Source organism: Mauremys mutica, chromosome 4 (assembly GCF_020497125.1).
Source record: "Mauremys mutica isolate MM-2020 ecotype Southern chromosome 4, ASM2049712v1, whole genome shotgun sequence".
Taxonomy (NCBI): Eukaryota; Metazoa; Chordata; order Testudines; family Geoemydidae; genus Mauremys; species Mauremys mutica.
The window spans coordinates 97,732,288-97,755,355 of NC_059075.1; the positions used below are offsets into that span (position 1 = coordinate 97,732,288).

Here is a 23,068-nt window from a genome sequence, read left to right on the forward strand (position 1 = left end):
AGTTGCACGTGTCCTCCTTCCTCATCTGTTCCTCTCCCGCACCATCCCAGACTCTGTTGTGTGTTTCACTTGTGTGATCCCTTCCCTCCATGCAGTGGAACAACACTTTTACTGTTGTCAGGGATCTTCACAGTCACAGCAGAGCTTGGTATGAGATGGGATTTGACCCGTAACTGATATTAAGAAAATGGCTTCACCTTTTGAGGACCCATTTTGTATATACCACCATATTATTGGATCCATTTATGAATCACTGATGTCTTTGAGCAGATTACTAGGGTGGTTGTGGATTTTTTCTGACTTGAAGAGACTAAGGTCCTTAGCTGTTTGCTATTATGTGGCAAACAAACAGTAGCTCTGATATGCCTCTTCAACACACAAATAGCTGAAGCCATTTGAGAGAAAACACACAAGCCAAGCACTTTATTCAGAAGTACTCAGTAGTCTTCCAAGTTTCACTATAATGCAGTGATGCTGGCCTAACTGCAGGGCTAGAGTTTAGAGCTTCTTTAACCTCCTCTTGCAATGAGAGAAAATACAGAGGGCCACAGAGCTTCAGGGAATGCCCCCTCCATTTTGAGACCCTAATTCTGCCTAGAAGTTTCAGAATGTCTTTGTTTTGGTTACAAAAACAAATACACTCAAAGGGTTTGCTTTCCAGAGATGCTAAGCAGCCACATCTCCCCTTCACTCCCATTGAAGCATCGGGTGCTCAGCATTTCTGACAATCAGACCCAAGAGCTTTACTGATAGACATAAAACAATCCATTTGGGGTTTTTCTGTTCAGAAGGAAAATAAACCGGCAATAAAATTAGCTCAGAAGTAAACTTGCAGGAAGGCCATCTATTTTACTCTTCATCATGAATATTAGGCAAAATGACAGTCCATTCAAAAACTGTGCAAATGAGTATGCAACTAGTAGTAGCAATTCCTGTAACAGACTCACAGTTAATGTCACTGCCATTTATACCTTTCACACAATCCAAATTATTGAGTAGGAGGTGAAGCATACTGGCATCCAAAAGCATTTTGATTTCCTGAGCTTTCTGACACTTCTATCCTGCAGCACCGCAGGAATCATAGGGAGCTTACATTCTTCTGTCCAGGAGACCATACTGCTACTGTGCCTTCTATGAAGACTACTTTGCAACATGGAACATAACATATTCAAAGTAACAATGGGAGACTTTATTTTTCAGCTGTCTCCTTCAACTGCATGTGCAATACGTGGGGGTATATCCAACTTGTACACACAATGACCCACTCCTCTTGCACTTAGGGCTCACTTGTGCATAACTGTATGAGGGAAGCACAGAAGAGGGAAGGGAATTGGGAGTGTTCCCCAAATTGCCCCCTCCCCTTGTTTCCCTGGGCAGGAATTGGCCACAGTCTCCTTTGAAAGAGAAGTGCTGCTAGTGCTGCTAATAAGTACTTGAAAGGGGTGGAGCAGTAGTGGGATCAGAGCTCTATTGAACCCACCAGCAGAGCTGCACCTTATTAATGAAGTGGCAGAGTTGCTGTTCCAGAGTTGCACTTGGTGTGATACTGCATGAGAAATTCCGGTTGATTCAATCCAAATTTCCCCGGGGGCTTGTGAGGAGGTGTTAATCTCACACCAGCCCAGCTGGGGGTGAAGGTGGTGTAGAAGGGGTCAATTAACCCTACAGGCTGCAGCTGCGGGGGAGTCAGGCTTGGCTGATAAGCACTAATTGAAGATGAAGCCCAGCTGGTGAGAAGCAAGCTGGGCTTCTATAAAGCCATGAGATTGACTGCAGAAGGCAGTTGCAAAGAGAGGATCTAGTTGTTCTCTGGGCACAGGGAGGTGGGAAGGAATCTACCCACCCACGAGGGAGCAAAAGCCATAGGATCCTGTCTATGGCAGAAGAGGTTTACCCAGAGATGTTGTGGGAATGAAAGCCCATGGAAGGTAAACATACCTAGCTATCACCTCTTCTGTCAGCATAGGTAATGTCTGCACTGGAGCAGTGCCACTACAGCATTTTAAGTGTAGACATACCCTAGGTGTAGAGCTGTTGAGTAGCTATGTTTATACTCTGACAAGTATAATGATGTAAGCAACAAAGCTATTTCTTACTGCTTTAAATACAGGGGTGTCTATTGTGTATCCTAGACCTCTCTGACTAGGACTAACTTTCTCCTGTATGCTGCATCACCTCAATTACCCACATAAAGTAACACCTAGTTCAATATTGATTAGTACATTGCACATCTAGGGCCAATTGCTATCCAGCTTCTTTAGTTGCCCTATTTCCTGGCACATCCACTTGCCTATGAAAACCCCCCACATCTTCATGCACAAGCTGAGTGTGTGTTTATGCAAATACAACCTCTGTATTGGCAGACTGTCTGTAGGCAGGCCAGACTGGGGTGTGTGTGTACACCATGGCTCATGCTGGAAGGATTGCAGAAGAGATGTATTGTAATCAGAGCCCTGTTGGGGTTTGCTCACCTAGGGCACCCCCTTGGGGCTAGGTCTGGGGATCAGCTCTCATGCTGTATAGCGCCCCCTTCTGTTGCTCTCCAGGGCTCAGGATACTCTCTATGATTCAGCCCTCTGGCTAGGCCACTATATAGTTGCCCCCTCCACCCTGCTTCTGGGGTAACACAGTCTCTCTGGACCGGCTATCTACCTCATATCTCTAACAATCCTATGCCACTTTCATCTGCTACTCCAGGTTCTAGCCCAGGGACCTTACAATCAGCAGGCAAGGTCTACACAGTCTCAACTTTTGCTGCTCTTTCTGTGGGAAGCACTGTCTACATCAAGGGTCAGCTCAGCATAGCTATTTCTCTTAGGGACATAAGTTCATAGTGTAGACCAGCCCTTAGAGATGCTCAGGGTGTTGAAAGATTTTGATTCTGGACATAGGCACCATGTTCACTGTCAATATTCTCTTGACCAATGAAATACTAGAAACTAGTTGGTTTGGCTGATTCACTGAGCATCTCAGGTACAGTTAATAGATGTGACCTAACTTCCAGGGAAAACAGTTAGTAAACATAAAATCCAACCTTTAGCAAACCTGAGTAGAGTGTAGAATGCAACTCCCAGATGCTGTAGAACTACAGGGGACTCAACCTCTTGTAATTCATAAACCTTGTAGACAACCATGCCCTCCTTTTCAACCCAAAAATGAACACACCTTTGTTGAAGGAAAAGATTGGAAGCTTATTTACTTGCTGTCAAAGATGAAGACCGATCAGCAATTGCAGCTTCTTTAAAGTCACTCTACTCAGAAACAATTTTTTTCTCTCAACAATACATGGGTGATTCAAGAGGATCATGTAACGCCTCTAAGGTGTTCTCACTACTCTGCCACGGATGCCACCATATCTGAGCTAAGATCAGGAAGCTTATTCCCAGGGAAACATGACTCCATTCATTTTCTAAATCTATTCATTACCCAGTAGTGTGATCACTTTCCTGGCACCTCTGTCACTATTTCCACCAGACTACTCCAGATTCTCTGGCTACCTCCCTGAAATATACCCAATAAATGTTGACCTCCGTGAGTGTGGCAAACTGACACAACATTTATTTGAGTATAATGCAATCTTGAGTTTCTGAAATGTACTTGGAAAAGTGATCCATATACTATACTGCATAATTTATTAGCACACATTTATGCACACTGACAATTCAAAGTCTGAAGATGAAAATCAACTTGCATAAACCAGCTAAAAACAGAAACCTGAGTAAATATGTCATCATATATGATTTTGACTGGAGTTGTGCAAGAGTTTGACTTTGAATGCAGCATAAATTGTTTTGTAGTGCTGTATGATCAACCCATCCTCCCCCTCCACAAATTTGGCTTTATTTGAAATTTCATCACAATGGCTATTTTTACCATAAGCATATGAAAATGTAACTGTGTACATTACTTTTTCCATTATGAAAGGCATCTTTGCTCTAAAACAGAAGCTCATTTGTGGTCTCTGTGTGTATACAAAAATTGCAAAACTAGGCTCCTTTTTGAGGAGTTCTTGATATGGTGCCCAGAGTGTGCTAAGGGTTCTATAGACAGATCTAACAAGTCCCTGTCCCAAAGACCTTATACATTCTACCTTAATTACATCACATACAGACAATAGAGAGAGGGAGGGATTCAATATAAGACTGAGGCTTTTTCTTCCTATATGTTTTCCAGCCTTTTCCATTTGACCCTTTTTGGATCTGTTTCTTGTCATTTGCTCTGTCTTCAGATATTGTCTCATGTCTCATTTGATATCTCCTAAACCTTTTCCTTTTGGTGAAGAGAGTCAGAAAACTCATTGTAGGGTTTCCTGGTTTTGTTCCACAAGAAGGAGCATGTAGCCCATGGTCTTCTTAATCTCACTACTTTATTCAAATAAACCAATAATCCTAATGACATATGGAAGCATCTGTTTGAATATGGACTACACCTCATGTGAACTAAATGTCTCACCCAACAAAACCCACAGTACCCCAAATGTTTCCTTTAACCTTTCATTCCAGTGTGTCACCAATCAAAGAACTGCAGCACTCCCATTTGCCCAGCAGCCCTTCCTGTCAGAGAGCCAACTCTACTGAATTTGCACTGAAGGTTTTCCCCACAGGCCACCTCTCCTCCTCTTGTCACAGGACTGCCTTTGAACCCTTTTGACCACCCTCTGCCATCCGAGCAGGGAGAACGAAATAGTAGTTCCTCCCACCGACCAGATAAGACAGCTGCACTTGTATATCGTCTTCATCCTGCCTGGGTCCCCATGCTTACCACATCCTCCTGTTCCCCTCACACCTAACCTCCTCTGTCCACTTCCCTCATTCCACCTCCCGTTGCTTCTCTTCCCTCCCACCTTTACTCCTGCCTCAGCAAAGCATGTTCCTCAGCTGACACACTATGCACCCAGTCCCCCTCACTAGCCGGCCATCTTCCACTGATTTCCATCCTACTGTCCCCACTCCTGAATTTTCAAAAAGTTACAAATGAAGGGATTAACTGTTTCTCTTCATAATAAGCTTTTTCCTACGCTGTGTGGCTTGAATCTGTCTCAACACCTTCTAAGTCACTAATAAAAGCAGTGTGTGGGATGGGGCAGTCTGCCCCCTTAAAGGTAGTAGGGCCTAGTGGTCAGCTCATGCTATGATTTAACATTGCTCTTTCAGATTTTGAAAGGTATGATATATGCACATACAAGGATGTAGGGGATAAAGACAGAGAGGAAGCAACTCTGGGAATAAGCAGTGCTTGGGTGGAAATCCCATCACTGTGCCTTTAAGGGCCCAGGGCCAGGAGCCTTGCTGAGAGGGGGAGGCAGACTCCCCTCTCACTAAACCAACTGGGAATATGCTGGTCCCCTTCATCCAGCTCAAATGTTGCCTCCTCTCTCATAGCAGATAGACACAAGTAGGAGAGGTCTGAGTCAGTCAGTCAAACAAACCTTCTGAACCTGAGGACTAACAGAAGGGAAGAGTCACCTAACAATAAGCTGGCTAAGGCCCTACTGGTGACTAAATTACTAAATCCTGCTCCAAGAAGGAGAGCTGGGGACTTCTGGGTTAAGGAGAGAGTTAATGACTGCCTGAATTACCCAGCTCTCTGAGGAGGGCTGGGGTTGCTGCCTTAAGGAGAGACAGTGACTGTTTAACTGAAGTATACCCTGTTCCAGGAAGAGAGCTGGGAATTCCTGTTTTGAAGGAGAGAGAGCTGACGGCAACTCTTACATGGACCCAGAGTGGGGCAACTAACACAGTGAGTTAAAGACTTTAGTAAAGTAAAGTCTTTACTTTAAAGTAAAAAGACTTTAAAGAAAAAAATCCTAGACCCCCACACAGGGGGGGTACATGTCTTAAACCAATTTAGTCTGGGTAACTGAGTGAAAGAACATGAGGGGGCCAGGTGTGCAATGATACTACAGGGCTATGCTGGAGGCCTGCACCCCATGATAAAGTTTATACAGATATATGCACATAAGACTATCATATAAAACAACATTGTCACCGAGTTAAGTTGATGCTGTACATTTAGAACAGTTAATGATAAATACAGTCACAGGTGTCTTGAGCAGCCTATTGATGGTGATATGTCTTTCCAATACCTAAGCCAGTGAAACCCTCAGCTGTAAACTACTTGGCTTTCTAGGTACATACACTTTCTCTTGTAAACACTACTACCCTTCTTAGTAAGAGCTTCATACTACTTCCTGTGAAGCCAATGGGACATCTAACATTAACTTCACCTAAGCAGACCTTAGGATAGGATCCCACAAGGTGGTAGCATCTGCAACTTCCATTGAGACCAATGAGAGATGAGGATGGTCAGCACTTTCTAGGATTGGGTCCTTATTCACCAACTGTCTCTCAACGGGAAATGTGTAGTGTAGGCTCAAAAAACATAGTGTATGGAGTATATGGGAATTGCAATCCGCAGGGGGCTATAGAATTAAATAAAACCTGGTTTATATGGCTTCATCCATTAAGGCTACAGCCTTATAACTACTAAATAAGAAACTGGCAGCTATGAAGACTTAAGGACTCAAGCAGAAGCAGCAGTACAAGCTCCCTCTCTCCCCAACCCCACTGCTTTGCACCAACCCTAATTTAGAAAGACTTCTTCTATGGGCTGCTTCAGCTTCTGTGTCAACTCTGTCCTTGGATTTACTGCTGAGATAGCCAAAAGAGGAATCACAGATGAGCAATACATAGTACTGGTGTTGGCTGTCTTAGCTTTAGTGAGGTGTACACTGATAAGCTGGGAGTTACAAAAACCCCACCAACTTCTGGTCGCTGCTAACCTTTGACACAATCAAACTAGCAATCTAGATATGAATGTCTCCATGTCCCTTTACTAGTTCCCATAACCATTCGCTTTGTCTTCCCTACATTCCTAAGCCTTCCTTCCAAGGGCTGCAGCAGGTTGCAGAATTACCTCTAGAGTCTTGAATTCAAATGGTGTTTTCATATCATCCACATAATGGAAAAATCTCATCTTAAATAAGGCCAGCACTAGAATATTAGGTTTCTGGGACGTAAGGTCTGAGGTGCATTAGCAAAGCACATAATAGGATTTGTATAACATTTTAAAAACTATACTTTCTTCCCTAGCCACTAGTATTAGTGTCTCCCTCCAGGAGAATCAAGTTGATATGCAAACTTTAGAATGAAAAAGATGTTCTTTATGATTGGTAATTAGCAATATTGTTCATGATTAACAACTTGGTTGGACTTGTTTACATTATTTAACCCCAGGACCGGAAGACTTAAGAGGGATGAACTGCTCCCTCTGTTACTGAGAAGGGGAAAAGCCAGCTGTTACAATGTTGTTTACCCTTAATTCTACCTACTGAGTTTTGTTGCTTTAGTTGGGATTTGTTCACATGAGTAAATAAATCCCAACCAAAGCAGCAAAACTCAGTAGGTGGAATTAAGGGTAAACATGAGACTTATTATTACTAGTCTAGTGGATAGGGAGGAAGCTGTAGATGTGATATCTTGATTTTTAGTAAGGCTTTTAACATAATCCCACATGACATTCTTGTAGGCAAATTAGGGAAATGTGGTGTAGATTAAACTTCTATGAGGAGGGGTGCATAATTGGTTGAAAGACCATATTAAAAGAGTAGTTATCAATGGTTCGCTGTCAAACTGGAAGGATGTATCTGGTGGGATCTTGCAGAGATATGTCCTGTATCTGGTACTCATCAATATTTTCACTGATGACTTGGCTAATGCAGTGGAGAGTCCACTTATAAAATATGAGGATGACTACTGAGCATATGTACTGAACTTGAAAAATGATACTCTATTGCTTAGCACAGATCCGTAACACTTTCTTACTGCTCAGCAGTAAACAGGCCATTCCGTAAATACATCCAGGCTGTCTAAAAATACAACTGGCAATCTTTTTGAGTTTAAAGGAGGGGATTTCCTTGCTTCTGGCAGAGATCATCCCCATTTCTGTTTACTGCTGATCCCTTGTTCAAACATACTTGTGAACAGCACATTTATCTTTGATGCACCCGATTACACAAAGTGGAAGATAAGCTTTGCTATAGGCACAGTTCCTCAATGGTTCATTTAAGAGAATTCAACTGTAAGTCCCAAACCACAACTCTGCATTTCAATATGCTTTCCTTCCTCATACGCCTCGACTACGCTAGCCACATTTGGACATCAGTAGCACAGTATGAAATAAACATATTATGAAACTGAGCAATGTTACTGGTATCAGTTTTTTTCAGGCTGGCTCATTTTCTTTTGCTGTTAACAGTCCTACGGGGTGTGTGCACAATCTGTCAGTGGAGAAGATAAGAACTAGGTCTGGACTTGCAAAGGGAGGGATTGGTGAAATGGTCTGTTCCAACCAGATAATAAACTCAGTTTATTCCAAGCCTTAAATTTGTTCCTAAACTATTAGAATTTTTTTGACTATCTATAATAAATCCATCCATGTCTTATGGCAGAACCAAAGTAGGACCTAGGGGAAAATGCAAAACTAAACTCTTATGAACCTAGTGACCTAACATGGAGTTAGACCAGAGGACAGATGTCACAGCATTTAGAAAATCACAACAAGAAGGTAAGTATTGTTAGCTAGTATGACAATGAAACCTGTTTTTACTACCTTTCAGTTTAAGTGTATATTCAATGGCTACACTGAAGTAACCTCTTGCAGTATTTTTATGGCCAAATCCTATACATGGATGTGCCCATATAGCTTCTGTTTAATTCATTAGATAAAACCCTCCATATCATATTATGACAAGACTCTCATTAAAATCCATAAGATCAATATGCACATCTGAGGACACAGGGCACAATCCTTGGCCCCAGTTCTGTCTGCTTTGCACTGCTGAGGCTGTGAGGACAGCTTCCCAGCTGCTTGTAAAGGAGCAGACAAGGATTCCCTCTGACACAAGGGAATTCTCTGGAGGGCAAAGGCAGCATAGTTGGTTCAATGCCCCAGCCCATCCTATCCACACAGGGCTATGTTAGGGGCAGAGAAAATGTGCCATGAGAAGGTGGGACTGGGGCAAAGTGCACATGACTCCATCAGATTATTAGCTGCTCTAAGTTGCACCAAGAGCTGTTTCAGCTCCTGGTTAGCTCAGGATCAGGACAGTGGAAAGGTGGCATAGAACTCACTGCACCAAGTGGAATCTCAGTGAAGTTGAGGATTGAGCCCACAGTTTGTCCTTCAGAGTTTTGAGTGTGTCACTTCCCTAAGGCAAGGTTTCTGAGCTGAGGCTGCAATGGGCCTGCAATGAAGGGTTAAATTTATAAACGATGTGTTCAGCTTTTAAAAAAAAAAAACTATATTGGAATATTAGCCTGCAATCTAGCTGTTTAGTGTGTGGTATTTATACAGCATCCTGTTCATTCCATCTGTATTTCACACAGAGGTTTTAGTGAATGATATAGACTAAAGGGAGACAACTGAAAATTCCATCACAAAGACTGTAGCATGCTAATAAACCCTTTCACACTAACCTTTCTCACGTTATAAAAGTCTCGATGGGGATTACTCTTCAGTTCTTTAAATTCAGACATTTCATTTAGCATCTCATGTAAACTGAATTTAGATTCTAAAAAGTTAAGCCGTCTGTGGCAATATGTTTTTCTGCAAAAGAGAGACGACGTTTTAATTATGATCAGTCTACTCAGACTTTAAGTTTTAAGAGTGTAAATTACTTTGAGTGAAACAGCCATTAGATTTATCCCATATTTTAATAAGTCCCAGACATGTGATTTATCAGATCTATGGATGAAAATGGCTAGATATCATTATATCAGTGCCACAAGTACTCGTTCTTTTTGCTGATATAGATTAACACGGCTACCACTCTGAAGCTTGATTTTTGTGGTTACCAATTAGGCCCTAAATTTGATACCAATTTGATTTGATACCAAATATGAAGCCAGTTAATAAAATACTAACAGAATGTGCTGGGAAGTTTTTTTTTTTTAATAGCATAGAACTACAAGGACACTGAAGGAATGTATCTGGCCATGATTTACCCCCTTTTTGCATGCTATTTTTAACTTGTAATATTTTATCTCATCACTGTACCTCTGTGGAATTTCTAGTTCTTTCAGTCTGGTACATGATTGAGGGAGGGGAGATACAAAAAAGTAAAATGTATTAACTAACAAATGTTACCACTCAGATGCTAAAGATCACCATCACACAAACAAACCACCTCCTTACACAATGGAAGCAACCTGTAAACAAAACTATTACAACATGGAAACATAGGTTATTTTCAGCCAGAACAGTTATACCTCAGGATATGATCTACTGTGAATGTGATTTAAGTTTTGGGTGCCTTTATAGGTGGTGTATGTATTTACCAGTATTTTATCACTGTCTTTTGCTTCTTTTTGAGTCTTATTCTTCTGTTTTTCACTCTCTCAAATTGCTTCACTTTCACCCTCTCTACTCCACTTTTTTTCTGTTCTATGTTTACCCCGATTTTTTATCTGTCTCTGAGGTCAGGGTACTGGGGCTTTGACCTCGCAGCGAAAGAGCACTTTACTCCTATCCCTTTCAGTGGGACCCTGCTTCCAGTCTGAGCTTCCACAGATTCCCTTCCTGGAGAGCTGATCCAGCAGGCAAGCAAATACCATCTCAGGACCACCCAGGCTTCTCTCCCACCAAAAGAACTAGAGCTCTGGTCTTCTCCCTTGGCAGGGTTGAAGTGAGCTAGGTCCTCTCCTCTTATCTGCCCTCTCCACAGCTCACGTTGCTGCAAGTGTAGTGGAGCAGGGTCAACTGGGTCCACAAGCTTTTCCTAAACCCTTCCTATCAGGCAGGGCCGGCTCCAGGCACCAGCCCAGCAAGCAGGTGCTTGGGGCAGCCATGGGGAAGGGGTGGCTCGTCCGGCTCTTCAGCGGCAATTCAGCGGCTGGTCCCTTGGTCCCTCTCGGAGGGAAGGACTGGCCGCCGAAGACTGAGGCGGCAGCGGTAGAGGTCTCGCAGATCGTGACTGCGGCTGCCTTTTTTTTTTTTGGTGCTGCTTAGGGTGGCAAAAACCCTGGAGCCAGCCCTGCTACCAGGGAGGAGCCTGTCAGCCTCCTTAACCCCCTCACTGTCAGGGGGGCCCCTCTCTGCTCCATGACACCTTCTCTTTTGCTAGTCTTCTCAGTCTTTCCTCAACGGAACACAAATCGAATAGTGTTGTAGTCAGTGAATCCATAATGTCTGAGTGAATTTGCCATTAAGCAGAACAAGTTTGCCCACTGTCAGGGGCCTGGGATAGTCGGGAATGTAGGTGAGGAGATTTAAGGTGGCAAGGGTTAAAGGCCGGCGCTCAGCCAACTGGAGCTTGTCATCCTGCCAGCAGCCCAACCTGGAATGGAGGGAAGTGCCAGCAAGGCAGGTGCCTACAATGCAGAGATAGTTTGGTGTGTTTAGGCTAAGGGAAAGTTTATGCTGATTACTGTGAAGACTTTCTTGTGGTTGGGTTGTGTTCAGGTTGGGGTGGGAGCCAGTGTGGAAAAGCCTAGTCTGAAGAAGTGAAAAGGCTCTGGGGAGCTTGTTCCTGTTTTCAGTCTGGTAAATGGGGGGTTTCAACATACTCTAAAATTTAGCCTGAAGAAAGGGTTTGGACTGTTTTTGTTTTTGGCTTGCTTAATGTGACATGTACCCTGCCAGAACAAAGGGTTCAGAACTGCTCTTATTTTAATTTTTTACTACTCCATGAAAATCTCTCTCTCTGAGAAGCTAGGCTAGCTTGTCACTAGTGAAGGATTTGGCCTCCCTTAAAGGGAGAGGATCTAGGGCACGTGGTGGTTGTGAGGCAGGCAAATGGCTTGGTGGAAACCCAGACTACTGTTCTGTTTCAGGGTCCACATCTGAGACTCCGGGGAGCAGTATTCACTGTACTGCCCCTCTTTTCCTGATATTGGGGCACTGTGAGGCTAATGTGAGCTCAAGTGCTGTTATCCTGCCTCCTGACTGAAGACTTAAGTACTGCATTTAATATTTTTTTAACATCAAATGCACAAATCTTCATTATTCAGCAAGAAAGCTGATATTCCAATTATACAGTAGTGGTGATATGCAGAGTTCTGGTTCCCACATTTCTAAAGGTTCAGGTCAGATTTGGCCTGAAACTGTTTTATGTAAACTCGTTCACCCCTCACTATGCCTAGCATCTAGAGCAGGGGTCGGCAACCTACAGCACACGTGCCACCTTTGTCACGCGAGCTGATTTTGCATGGTACTCGGCTGCCAGCCAGAGTCCCGGCCGCCAGCCCTGCTCAGCTGAGTGAACGGAACCCCAGGCCGGCAGGAGGCTGAGCAGGGCCAGCGGCCAGGACCCCAGACCAATGGCAGGCGTGCCTCCCGGCTCTCCCTTCACCGCGCTCGGGTTCTGCAGCTCCCGGGAGTGTGAGCCGCCGGGGTGCGGGGCCCTGAGCCTGCTGCAGGAGGGGAGGCGGCAGCTCACGCTCCTGGGAGCCGCAGAGCCCAAGTGCGGCGAGGGGGGAGCCGGGGGGCACACGGGGACCACCGCTCCCATCCGCTGCAGGAGCCCCCCCGGGGGGGGGGGCACCAGGCCACAGCCTGGCCCGGCACGCCCCCCCGGCTTCCCCCTCACTGTGCTTGGGTTCTGTGGCTCCCAGAAGTGAGAGCCACTGTCGCCGCTGCCCCTCCCGCAGCTCCCCACTCCTGCTGCCTCAGCACTCTGCAGGGGAGGGGCTGTGACTCCACGTGGAGCCAGCGTCTGACCAGCATGGGCCTGGTAAGGGGAGTCCCGGGGGGCAGTCAGGGAGCAGAGGGAGGGTTGGATGGGTCGGGAGTTCTGGGGGTCCTGTCAGGGGGCGGGGAGTGGTTGGATGGGGCATGGAAGTCCCCGGGGGTCTGTCTGGGGGCAGGGGTGTGGAGACTGGTTGGGGCAGTCAGGGGACAGGTAGGGGGTAGGGTCCTAGGGGGACAGCTAGGGTGGGAGGGTCTCAGGAGGGGGCAGTCACGGGACAAGGAGCAGGGGAGGGTTGGGGGTTCTGACCAGGAAAGTCAGGGTGGGAAGTGGGAGGGAGTGGATGGGGGCATGGCTAGGGCACGGCTCTCCCCTTTTTTTGATGGTTGAAATATGGTAACCCCAGGCGAGGGAAGAGCTGGGGGGGCGCACAGGGGCTGGCGCCCACATACATCCACTGCAGGCTATAGAAGCCCCTGGGGGGGCGCCGGGCTGCAGCCTGAGCGGGGGGGCGGGCGCACAGCTGCTCCCTGCTAGCGGTGCCGCCACCTTTGCAGGGCCTTTGCTCCCCCTTGCACTGTGCCGGCTCCTCCATGGCTGGGAGTCGATGCTGCCCCAAGCGGGACGGTCTGGCTCTCCGGTGCCTCCTGAAGGCAGCTCCTCCCTGCCGAGCTGCTGCTGCGGCCCAAGCCCGGCAAAGCCAGTGAGTGGACTCGGGGTGGGGGCCGGTGGGGTGGGGCGGGCTTGCGGGGCGAGGGGGGGCTGTGCACCCTCGGGGAGTAGGGGGAGGGGGGAACCTGGTCTGGGGAGCAGCCCCTAGAAAGACTGGCTCCTGGGATCTATAAAGGCTTGTTGGGATTTGCCCCTCAATGAACTGATGTGTGGGGGAGAGGGGTGCAAGGTGGAAGTTTCACCTAGGGCACAAAATATCCTTGCACGGGCCCTGCCCCAGGGGCGGTGTGCACCCCAGGTTAAGAACCACTGCACTAAACAATAGTTTACAGACTTATAGCGGGAGACCTTCTAAAAACGTTAAAATGTATTACCAGCACGCGAAACCTTAAATTAGAATGAATAAATGAAGACTCAGCACACCACTTCTGAAAGGTTGCTGACCCCTGATCTAGAGGCTAAAGACACCTTTAGAGGTATACGCTTTCACTTAAGTTTTTCTGTTCATTGTAAGGCATTTTTCACTGTATTTCCCACCCATGGATGGTAAGACACTCAACAGATGTAAAGCAAATGCTTTGAACATGAGCAGTCTCACAAGAAATTGCTACTGATCTGTACTACCAGCTCTTTGGAAAAGCATGGTAATAAACATACATACGTTGGACCATCTGCAATCATAGCAAGAACATGGCTAAGGTCAATTGTGTAGGTCTCCAGATCAGGATATGGCAGACTCCGGGGCTCATTGAGTTTCATCATTTCTTTGTTGTCATAGACAAAGAGAATGCCACCTTGCATTTTGACAACATAATCCAAATTTCCTGGAGCATCGTCAAGGTTGTAAGGATTCTCTAGTTTTCCCGGGGGTGGAAGGAAATCTGTGAAACAAGCTTGATGTCAGAATTATGTCAGAAATAACCCACTTTGAAAGGCAAAATAGTTACAGAAAGAAATTAATAGTTAGTTTCTGCTCTAAAAAGAGAGATTGATATCAAATCCATCTTTCATCTATTAAAAGCATGTTGGTAGGTACTTTAAAGGACCTATAGTCATAGCACAGCTGGCTTTATTCTGACCAGCTTCATTAAAATTAAATGCAGTTCTGATTTTATTTTTTTTAATAAGTAGGGCCTTACTAAATTCATGGTCCATTTTGGTAAATTTCAGTCTTAGGATTTTTTAAATTTGAAATTTCACAGTTTCAGATACTTAAATCTGAAATTTCATGGGGTTAGGTTTAGGGGTGGGGGGTCCACAAGACTATTGTGGAGTGGGGTATTGCCTCCATTACTTCTGCACTGCTGGTGGCATGGTATTGCCACCCTGACTTCTGTGCCACTGCTGGCACTGGTGCTGCCTTCAGAGCTGGGCAGCCACAGAGTGGCAGCTGTTGGCCGGGCTGCTCTGAGGGCAGCACCACTGCCAGCAGTGGCACAGAAGTCAGGCACAGAAGTGGCACAGAAGTCAATACCATACCATGCCACTTTGACTTCTGTGCTGTTGCTGGAGGCAGTGCTGCCTTCACAGCTGGGCTCCCAGTCAGCAGCTGCAGGGCTTCCTGCAGCCAGGAGAGGTTGCTGGAGGTGGGTCTGACCCAGCACCTGGAGCAGCTTGTGCTGGGGAAGAGGAAGTCACATCCCTCCCCTGCACAGCCAGGACTAGCAGCTGTAGCCTGGCACATGGTATGAGCCCCTGGCTGGGGTGCCCCCAGCCCAGGCCCTCCCCAGCTCTGGGCCCAGCGCTCAAGGTTAAAGAGGCCTTGGGTTGGCTGTCTGACCCTACCACGGCATTCTCCCCTCCCCACCCAATCACGACACCCTGGGCAGCCAGTCACCCATGCATAAGGCCAGCCATACCCTCCAAAAGTGAAAGCCCCCCATACCATGCCACCTTCACTTCTATCCTGCTGCTGGCAATGGCAATGCCTTCACAGCTGGGTGCCTATGAAGGCAGTGCAGAAGTACGGGTGGCACTACGTGAACCCCTTACAATAGCCAGATTTCATAGAGGAGACCAGATTTCACATTTTGTTTTTCATGGCTGTGAATTTGGTAGGACCCTATCTATAAGCTACTAAAGTTAATAATTCCAGTACACTATTTTAAGTACTCTGATGCCATATAGAGATGGACTTCATATGTATGCATCACCACCACCATATTATAATTCGAGGTATACATATGTCTCAATATAATTTCAGAAACTTTAACAAACAAAAAAAAAAGATTGGGGATGAAAGTACAGTTGATCTGTGAGTACTGACTACCTCTCCATGACTACTAGTCCCCTTTCACCTTTTTGTTACAGTCGTTTTGGACATGTTTCACCACAAGTGAATCAGCAGTTCCAATACTAATACATCAGTCAGAAAGGAATAGGATACACTCTCCTCCCTTATCATGTCATGCAGTGAGATAAGTGAGTAGGTGCAGTAAACTTTCACCCTGTGATGAAAATGCTCCATACTTGGCAAAGGTAGGCAATAACCAAGACCCAAAGTCTATGATTTTATGTTTCTTAAACTTTACAGGATAGACCAAACCTCTTCTGCATATTCAAATAAAACAGCTTTTATTTTTATAAAACACTCCTTATTTTCATGCTTCTCTGCTTTTGACCAGAACCAGGAAATGCAGAAGTCAAAGTGACAACAGTTTTCCCTGTAGTTATTCCAGTATAACTAGAATCAGGAATTACCAGAAATGTAGAGAGAGGACCTGTTTTAATGAGATTTTTAGTCTCATTTTACAATTCCGCAAGGTTTGAATAATTTGGATACAAGTCAGCTATGCAAACTTTTGGGTGCTTATCTAAATTGAACCTCCAAAGCCTTTGCCCATCACTAAGGCTGGGATTTAGTCATGGAGGTCACAGAAGTCACGGAATCCATGACTTCCAGTGGCCTCTGACTTCAACCTGCATTGGTCAGGAGCTGCAGGGTCCCCTGCCGCCCACTGGGGCAGGAAGCTGTGGGGTACCCGTGCAGCCTCTGGCACCCCAGCAGCGCCCGGACGCCGGCGTGGGAACCGCCTGGCAGCTCTGGGCCCTGGGGTGGGTGGGTGTGGCAGGAACCCCTGAGCTCCCAGCTGCTGTGGCTGTGGGGTATGGTGGGGAACCCTGAGCTGGCAGCGGGGAACACCAAGAGCTGCAGGTGGCAGGGGTATCCTGCAGCCCCCAGCTGCTACAGGCAGCTCCTAGTCCCTGTAGCTGCCCCACTTGAAGTAGTGTGGGGATCTGCAGATCCCCACTCTATCAGGGATATTTTTAGTAAAAGTTAGGGACAAGTCAGGGCTTCTGTGAATTTTTCTGTTTTGCCCTGTTCATGACTTTATTACTAAAAATATCCATGATAAAATCTTAGCCTTACCCATCACTAATTAGTGATTAGATCATACCCTCTCTTAGTGTGTAGCTAGCATACAGTGTATTGCAACCTCAGCTATAGCTGACCTAAACCAATTAAACCATGCCTGGACTTAATACTAAGTAGTCTGAATGATAACAAGATCATGCATTCAGTCTTGGCTTAACAGACTAGGTAAGAAAGGGAAGTTACCACATCCTTGCCATTCCTTTTTGAAATTACAGCACCTGAAGATATGTGCTGTGAATTGATACCAGAAGTGTCTCAACAGTAAATAGGTATTCAAATTCACAACCACCTGGATACAACTTACTAAAATACTTTAAAGAGGCATTTACAACTAAATCACAACCTTAAAATCATATTTTTACTTAATTACTAATACCTTAGAAATAACAATGTGAAACTTGTTTTCAAATAAGATTTCTCTCTTGCATCTAGACAGCCATGTCGTCTCACCAACTAGTCTAGAAATTCTCACAAATGTCATCTATCTTCTCTTGAATATTCAGTATATTTCTACTCTCACCAGAAAAGTTTCCTTTTAATATAAAATCTTCTACTTGAGGACATATAAACTTCCTCCTCCCTGCCACTATAGGAGACGACAACCATAATATCTCTTTCCAGCCGAGTTCATGGCTGAGGATATGTCTAGGTCCGACAAAGACTAAGCCTCTCACACGTTTATGGCTATTTAACAATATACTCTCATATTTCCAGGGATGTAAAATAAATGTGGTCCCTACAATCAGGTCCAAAGGACTGGCCTTCTTCACAACCTACACCTTTCTCCCTCATTATTGTGGTTAAAATGTTATTTACATTACTTTGTTTCTTGTTTGCTGCAAATATTAATGTCAGAATTCCAGTGTGTCTTTAGGGGCATGCAGGGGTTGGTTGGTTTGGTCAGTTGGTTTTTAAACTACAGTTTATTCCAGACCAAAATCCCACATTCAAATCTCCCTGAACTTCAGGAAAATTTAAATTCAGAATGAACTTTGAAGCTTGAGTCCCTATCTAGTGTTTGCTTATTCAGACTGGAAAATAGATTTCAGAATGTAGCCTTTTTATTCTAAATAGAAATAATCACAGAAACCAAATGATGATTTCTACAGTATGATAGTCTTTTTTTTTTAAAGGGAAACCTATTGTACCTGGACATACTTCATCTTCCATCTTCCATTTTTCATCTTGCATACTGCATAAATACTGTGCTGTTGTTCTTGGAAAGCGATGGTAAGCAAGGCGACAATACTTCTCTCGAATTAGCAGAGCTTTCACCAGGCCCTTCGCAGCCTGTTCGTAATCATCAACTGTAACCTGAAAAGAGAAGCTGTATAAATACTGAGGGAAGAGAAACAGGAGCATCTATTAAAAGTCAGTTTGTCATTCATTTGAACCCACTTGGGCAATAACAAGATTTTTATTTCCAGAAGTGGAAGCCTTAATAGGATTTGGTCTAAGGCCTGGATCCACAAATTGACTTAGACATTGCAATGCTCAGCAGTATGGTGCCTACTTCTAGGTGTCTAGAAAATCACAGGAACAACACTGCAATACATAAAGCCAAGCTAGGTGCCTATGCTCCTCATACAATCATAGAATCATAGAATATCAGGGTTGGAAGGGACCTCAGGAGGTCATCTAGTCCAACTCCCTGCTCAAAGCAGGACCAATCCCCAACTAAATCATCCCAGCCAGGACTTTGTCAAGCCTGACCTTAAAAACCTCAATGAATGGGGAGAGATAGGAGCCTCAGAATGTGATTCACAAAAGACAGCACATCATGTGGGAAACTTCTAAGCTAGCCAATGGGAGATGCCTATGACAGAAGCGTGTCTTAAACCCTGCCACTCTGACGGAGATAGGCACCTAGCTCTGCTAGCAATCCATGAATGGGAACCTACCACCTGGAATCAGGTGGCTAAGTCATTTCCTGTGGCAACGAGTTAAGCACCTGCCCTCACTCTACACAAAATGGGGGGAGGAGGTTGTGCTACTGCCAACCTACTAATTTTTAGTCTAGTGGTTAGAGCACTCATGTAGGATATGGGAGACCCAGGTTCAATTCCCCCTTCTCTGGCAGAAATAGAGAGGATTTGAAAGTGGTGTCTCACCTCTCAGGAGAGTGCTCTAATCACTGGCCTATGGGATATTCTGATATGGCGCTTCCTAAATCTCTCCTCCTAAAACTCTTCCACTGTGTATAAATAAGGAGTGAGTGGAGCAGTGGGACTGGACCCTGGGTCTCCCACCTCTGCAGTGGATGCCTTAACCACTGAACTAGTCATTTTCTCTCTTGCCCAATGACACTAAGTATTTATGCACCATTTACCAAGGGACCCTAAAACTGGGACTTAGGCACCTATATCTGAAACTTAAGACCCAAAGGTACTTAAGTGCCTTGCCCAAGGTCACAGAAGAAGTTGGTGAAAGAGCCAGAAGTTAAAACCAAGAGTTGAGTCCAAATCTAGTTGAGGCCTTAACTACAAGAGCATTCTTCCTCCCATCTCTGTATGCTAAAGCACATATTTAATGCCTTGTTGTATTTTACATCTTTTTTTTCTTACCAATTAATATACACAGTCATAAATAACCTGGGGCAAATTCTGCCTCCTCACACCTATACAACCCCAGTGACTTCAGTGTGATATGTCAAAGTATAACAGGAGGGTCATAATAGGCAATCATTCCACACTGCAGAAGTCCTCTCTCTTTCTTCTCTCCCCCTTTCCCACCCAGAATACTAAAAGAAAAAATTGACAGATTTCTTACCCCAGCACAGTAATCCCCACCAATTGTAACTCTCTGAAACTCTGGAACTGTAAATGGCACTTGGAGTGGCTGACCAACACCTGGAAGAACTGGAGTTGCAGGAGAGGGAAGCGAACTGACTGATGGTGCCTTCCACTCTTGGGTTGGCATTTGTAATGACAAGGACTGGGACCGAATCATCTTGAAACTTTTCTTCCTAGGAATTCATGGTATCAAAAGTTATATATCAGAAACCTGTCTATGTAGCAAAGAAGTATTTCATTCTAGAAGGCTTTCTGTAGTATGATAGATTTCAAATTATTCAAAAATTTGGGTTTATAAAAATGAGTTTTGAAATGTTTAGTCCAGTGATATTTCTGACACTTGGTAGCATGCTACATGCAATTTATGTACCCCACACACACACAATAAGCCCTGATTATTTAGAAAATAGATAACTGAAAGTTGGTGTGCAGATTTTATTTTTTGTGGTGTTGTAGCAGCATCACTTACAAGTGAGAGATTGATGTCACTGTAATGGGCAGAAAATATGTTTACTACACCTGTGCTTAATATAACAGGAGTTGAGAAATTTCTGACTCTTAAAACATTATTGCACCAGAACTTAATAAAATGGCAGCTAGGAATGTGAGTGGGTGTGTACTGGGTAAGGTAAGTGGTTATATACCATCAAAAGCTATTACATCGGCTTCTGATTCTTGGTGACAGCTGCAGATTTTAGAAACATATCAAGTTGACAGGTATGGTTTCATTTAAAAATACAGGTGTGTTTCTGGTGTATTGTAAGTAGCAAAGGCATGTTCTGTCCATATGAGGAAAATCGCTTCAGTTGTTTGACTTCAACAGGATCATGCTTTAGTATTCAATGGGAATTTGGCCTTTTGCTTCACTGAGAGCAGGAATGGACTTGTATAACAAAATAAAATCCCTGTTTTAAATTGCCACTTTAGAATATCACATGAGGTTTCCCATACAAAGGTAAAGCCCAACTCATCAGGCAAACTGTTTGTTAATCCCTTGCTTAAGACAAGTTTAACTGACTGATGGCTATGCATAATGTCCTGATTAGCAATCAGTCTTGTAAAAGATATATTTGTATACCACTAAATTAAAACTCCCTTATAAAGCTTATTTGCAATTAATTTTTCTAAACATTTAAAATATACTTGAAATAATGAATTATCTGTGACTTGCATGCTGTAAACTTCTCCCACTTCATAATTTTACAGAAAAAGTGCCAAAACTTTAAAATGACCTTACAGGAAAACTTGAATAGTAATGCAAATACAGAGCCACCATTGCCTAGTAACAGTGACCAATGGTAAAACTTGACACCTACTTCAAGAACCTCTAAAGATTCCTTCTCCAATCCAGTGGATGTAAGAGCCCTTAAACAGAAGGAACACTGAAGTCTGGAGATTTGTATTGATTCTGTGACACTTTATTTACTCCCTCAAACTTGTGGTATAAATAATACACGAGCCAAATTCTACCTTCACTTACATAAGTGTAACCCCCACGCCCCGAAGTCAATACTGAAGCTCCTCTTAAAATTTCACTCAATACAAACTGAAGTCAGTGGGAGTTATACTCGTATAACTGAAGGCAGAACTGGGCCATAAGTGTTCTTCAATCACTGAGGGCAAGGGTGATTACTAGTTCCATCCCCACAAGTGAATAGCATAAATATAGTATCCCACTTACCAGGATAAGGCCTGTACTACTACTTAGACCCAAACACAGCTTGATTGAAGCTATTTTTATAAGGCATTTTCCCACATTAAATATGTTTTGTTTAAATATCCTGTTAGAATTTTTTCCACGAGAAAAAAAGTATCAAATGGTTGTTTGAATGCACGGAAAGACAAGGTAGAGATTATTTTATTTTTATGACCATGTCAACTGCTGAAACCCACTAATTGAACTTTCATGATTCACCTCCAAAATATCTCAGCAAATATCATGTTGATAGCAGAATTAAATCACTTTTCTACCTTGCTTCCCTGTTATATTATAATAAAAAAAAAGTCCATATTTAAGTACGGTAATTGATGTAATCTTTTGCTCAAAGGAAAATAGAATGAATGTGTATTTTTAGAACTTCATTTGTTTAGTAGATGGCAATCTATTATTAGATCTCATATGACCTTTATCTCTGAGTTAAGGAGACCCTAATAATAACCCATTTGAGTCCATGACGCTTCTCAGTTTCTCCTTCAGTGATAAAAATCAAGCATTTGCTGTCATCTATTTTTATGGAGAGCTAAAACAAAAACATTGAATGCTGACTTCTGTAAATGTTTAGATGTGTTAAAACTCACTGAGACAGAAAATCATGTGTTCAAAAAACAAACACAGCTTCCTTAATGTGTTGCTGATTTTATTTACACTGAAAGAATCTGTTTGTATTTGCCTCTCACCAGCTATGTTTTGTTGAACTTGTGTATTCCTATGGTATTACTGAGAGTACATGTCAGGAAATGACCTCACCAACTCAGGATCCTTCTATAACTCTGTTAGAGGACACTCCCCAGGTCATCTGCAACAGGAGCCACAAAGGGGCTTTACAAAGGGTGTGAAAGCCACCTGTTCATGTGTGTATGTTCCCTGACCTTGAAATGGTCTCTCTGAACAATCCTGGGGCAGATTATTCCCATCCTTAATGCATCAGAACAAGCAGGTCCTAAGAACCTGTAATTTCCCACTAATTTATTTTAAAAAGTACTGCAGGTGAAGAGCACCTCTCAGGATCTGGTCCAATAGCAATATGTCTGTGAGGTGGTGATGTGCATTGTGTTCATCACATTCCGAATGTAAGCAAATTCTAAAACTTTGCAACATATGTTTGCCTTTTCAAGACACTGTGTTTGTTGCAAAGCAGCTGCCAGAGTTTGACCCTTTGTATATATCAAAGCATTCAGTATTACAACTTCCAGGAACACGTGCAATAAAGCAGCACATTCTAAATCATACAGCTTCTGTGTTCAAGTATCATGCCATTTGTGATGTATTCCTGTATGTAATTCTAAAACCCACTTTAAACATTTTTCCAGGAAAACAATGACTACTGAACAAACCTCTTAGCTGTCTCCACAGAATGCTGTTCTGCCAACTCCTTCTCCAGTTCCCTCTCTTTAGCCTCTTTCTGCCCAATAGGACAGTCTTCAGGCACAGTGAATAGTGACAAGGCATCTTTGCTGTCTTCTTCTCGGAGAACTTTAGCAAATACCTTCTCTGCTAGAATCCGTACCTGCTCATCAACCTCAGAAATGTTCAGCTTTGGAAATTGCCTAGGCATTTCTGCTAATAAGAAAAAAACAAGCCAGTTCACAGAATTGTAACTAAAACTTGAATAAAAATTATTTTCATGGCATTTCTACTGAAACTAAAATAGTTTTTAGAATGAGAGAAAGTGTGCATGCATACAATTTACTGCACACTAGCTATGAAGCACACTACAGGACACTAGCTTAACAGTAGTCTATAGTATATAAGGTAACAACCAATCTGTCATAAGAATCAAGGGAAACCTTTGAGTACATTTGTTTTGGAGCTCAGTTTAATTT

General features: G+C 43.8%; 1 protein-coding gene and 1 long non-coding RNA gene across 9 annotated transcripts in view; one reads left to right on the top strand and one right to left on the bottom strand.

Moving 5' to 3' along the window:
- Positions 1 to 23,068, bottom strand: part of AMPD3 (adenosine monophosphate deaminase 3) — a 51,132-nt gene that overhangs the window by 17,579 nt on the left and 10,485 nt on the right. For 2 of the 6 annotated variants that reach the window (XM_045015169.1, XM_045015165.1), the window contains exons 2-6: positions 22,580 to 22,802; positions 19,503 to 19,698; positions 17,882 to 18,047; positions 14,019 to 14,238; positions 9,477 to 9,606 (exon numbers count right to left, since the gene is read on the bottom strand). In XM_045015169.1, coding sequence (XP_044871104.1) covers positions 9,477 to 9,606; positions 14,019 to 14,238; positions 17,882 to 18,047; positions 19,503 to 19,698; positions 22,580 to 22,800 — 933 coding nt within the window. In that variant the 5' untranslated portion in view covers positions 22,801 to 22,802. Of the gene's footprint in view, positions 1 to 9,476; positions 9,607 to 14,018; positions 14,239 to 17,881; positions 18,048 to 18,446; positions 18,464 to 19,502; positions 19,699 to 22,579; positions 22,806 to 23,068 lie in introns of those variants that run through there. The other 4 variants (XM_045015168.1, XM_045015164.1, XM_045015166.1 and 1 more) reach the window with 3 other exon arrangements.
- Positions 1,798 to 23,068, top strand: part of LOC123369509 — a 34,497-nt gene continuing 13,226 nt past the window's right edge. For 2 of the 3 annotated variants that reach the window (XR_006579065.1, XR_006579066.1), the window contains exons 1-2: positions 1,798 to 1,928; positions 5,657 to 5,739. This is a non-coding gene — a long non-coding RNA (uncharacterized LOC123369509). Of the gene's footprint in view, positions 1,929 to 5,656; positions 5,740 to 22,555; positions 22,802 to 23,068 lie in introns of those variants that run through there. The other variant, XR_006579067.1, reaches the window with a different exon arrangement.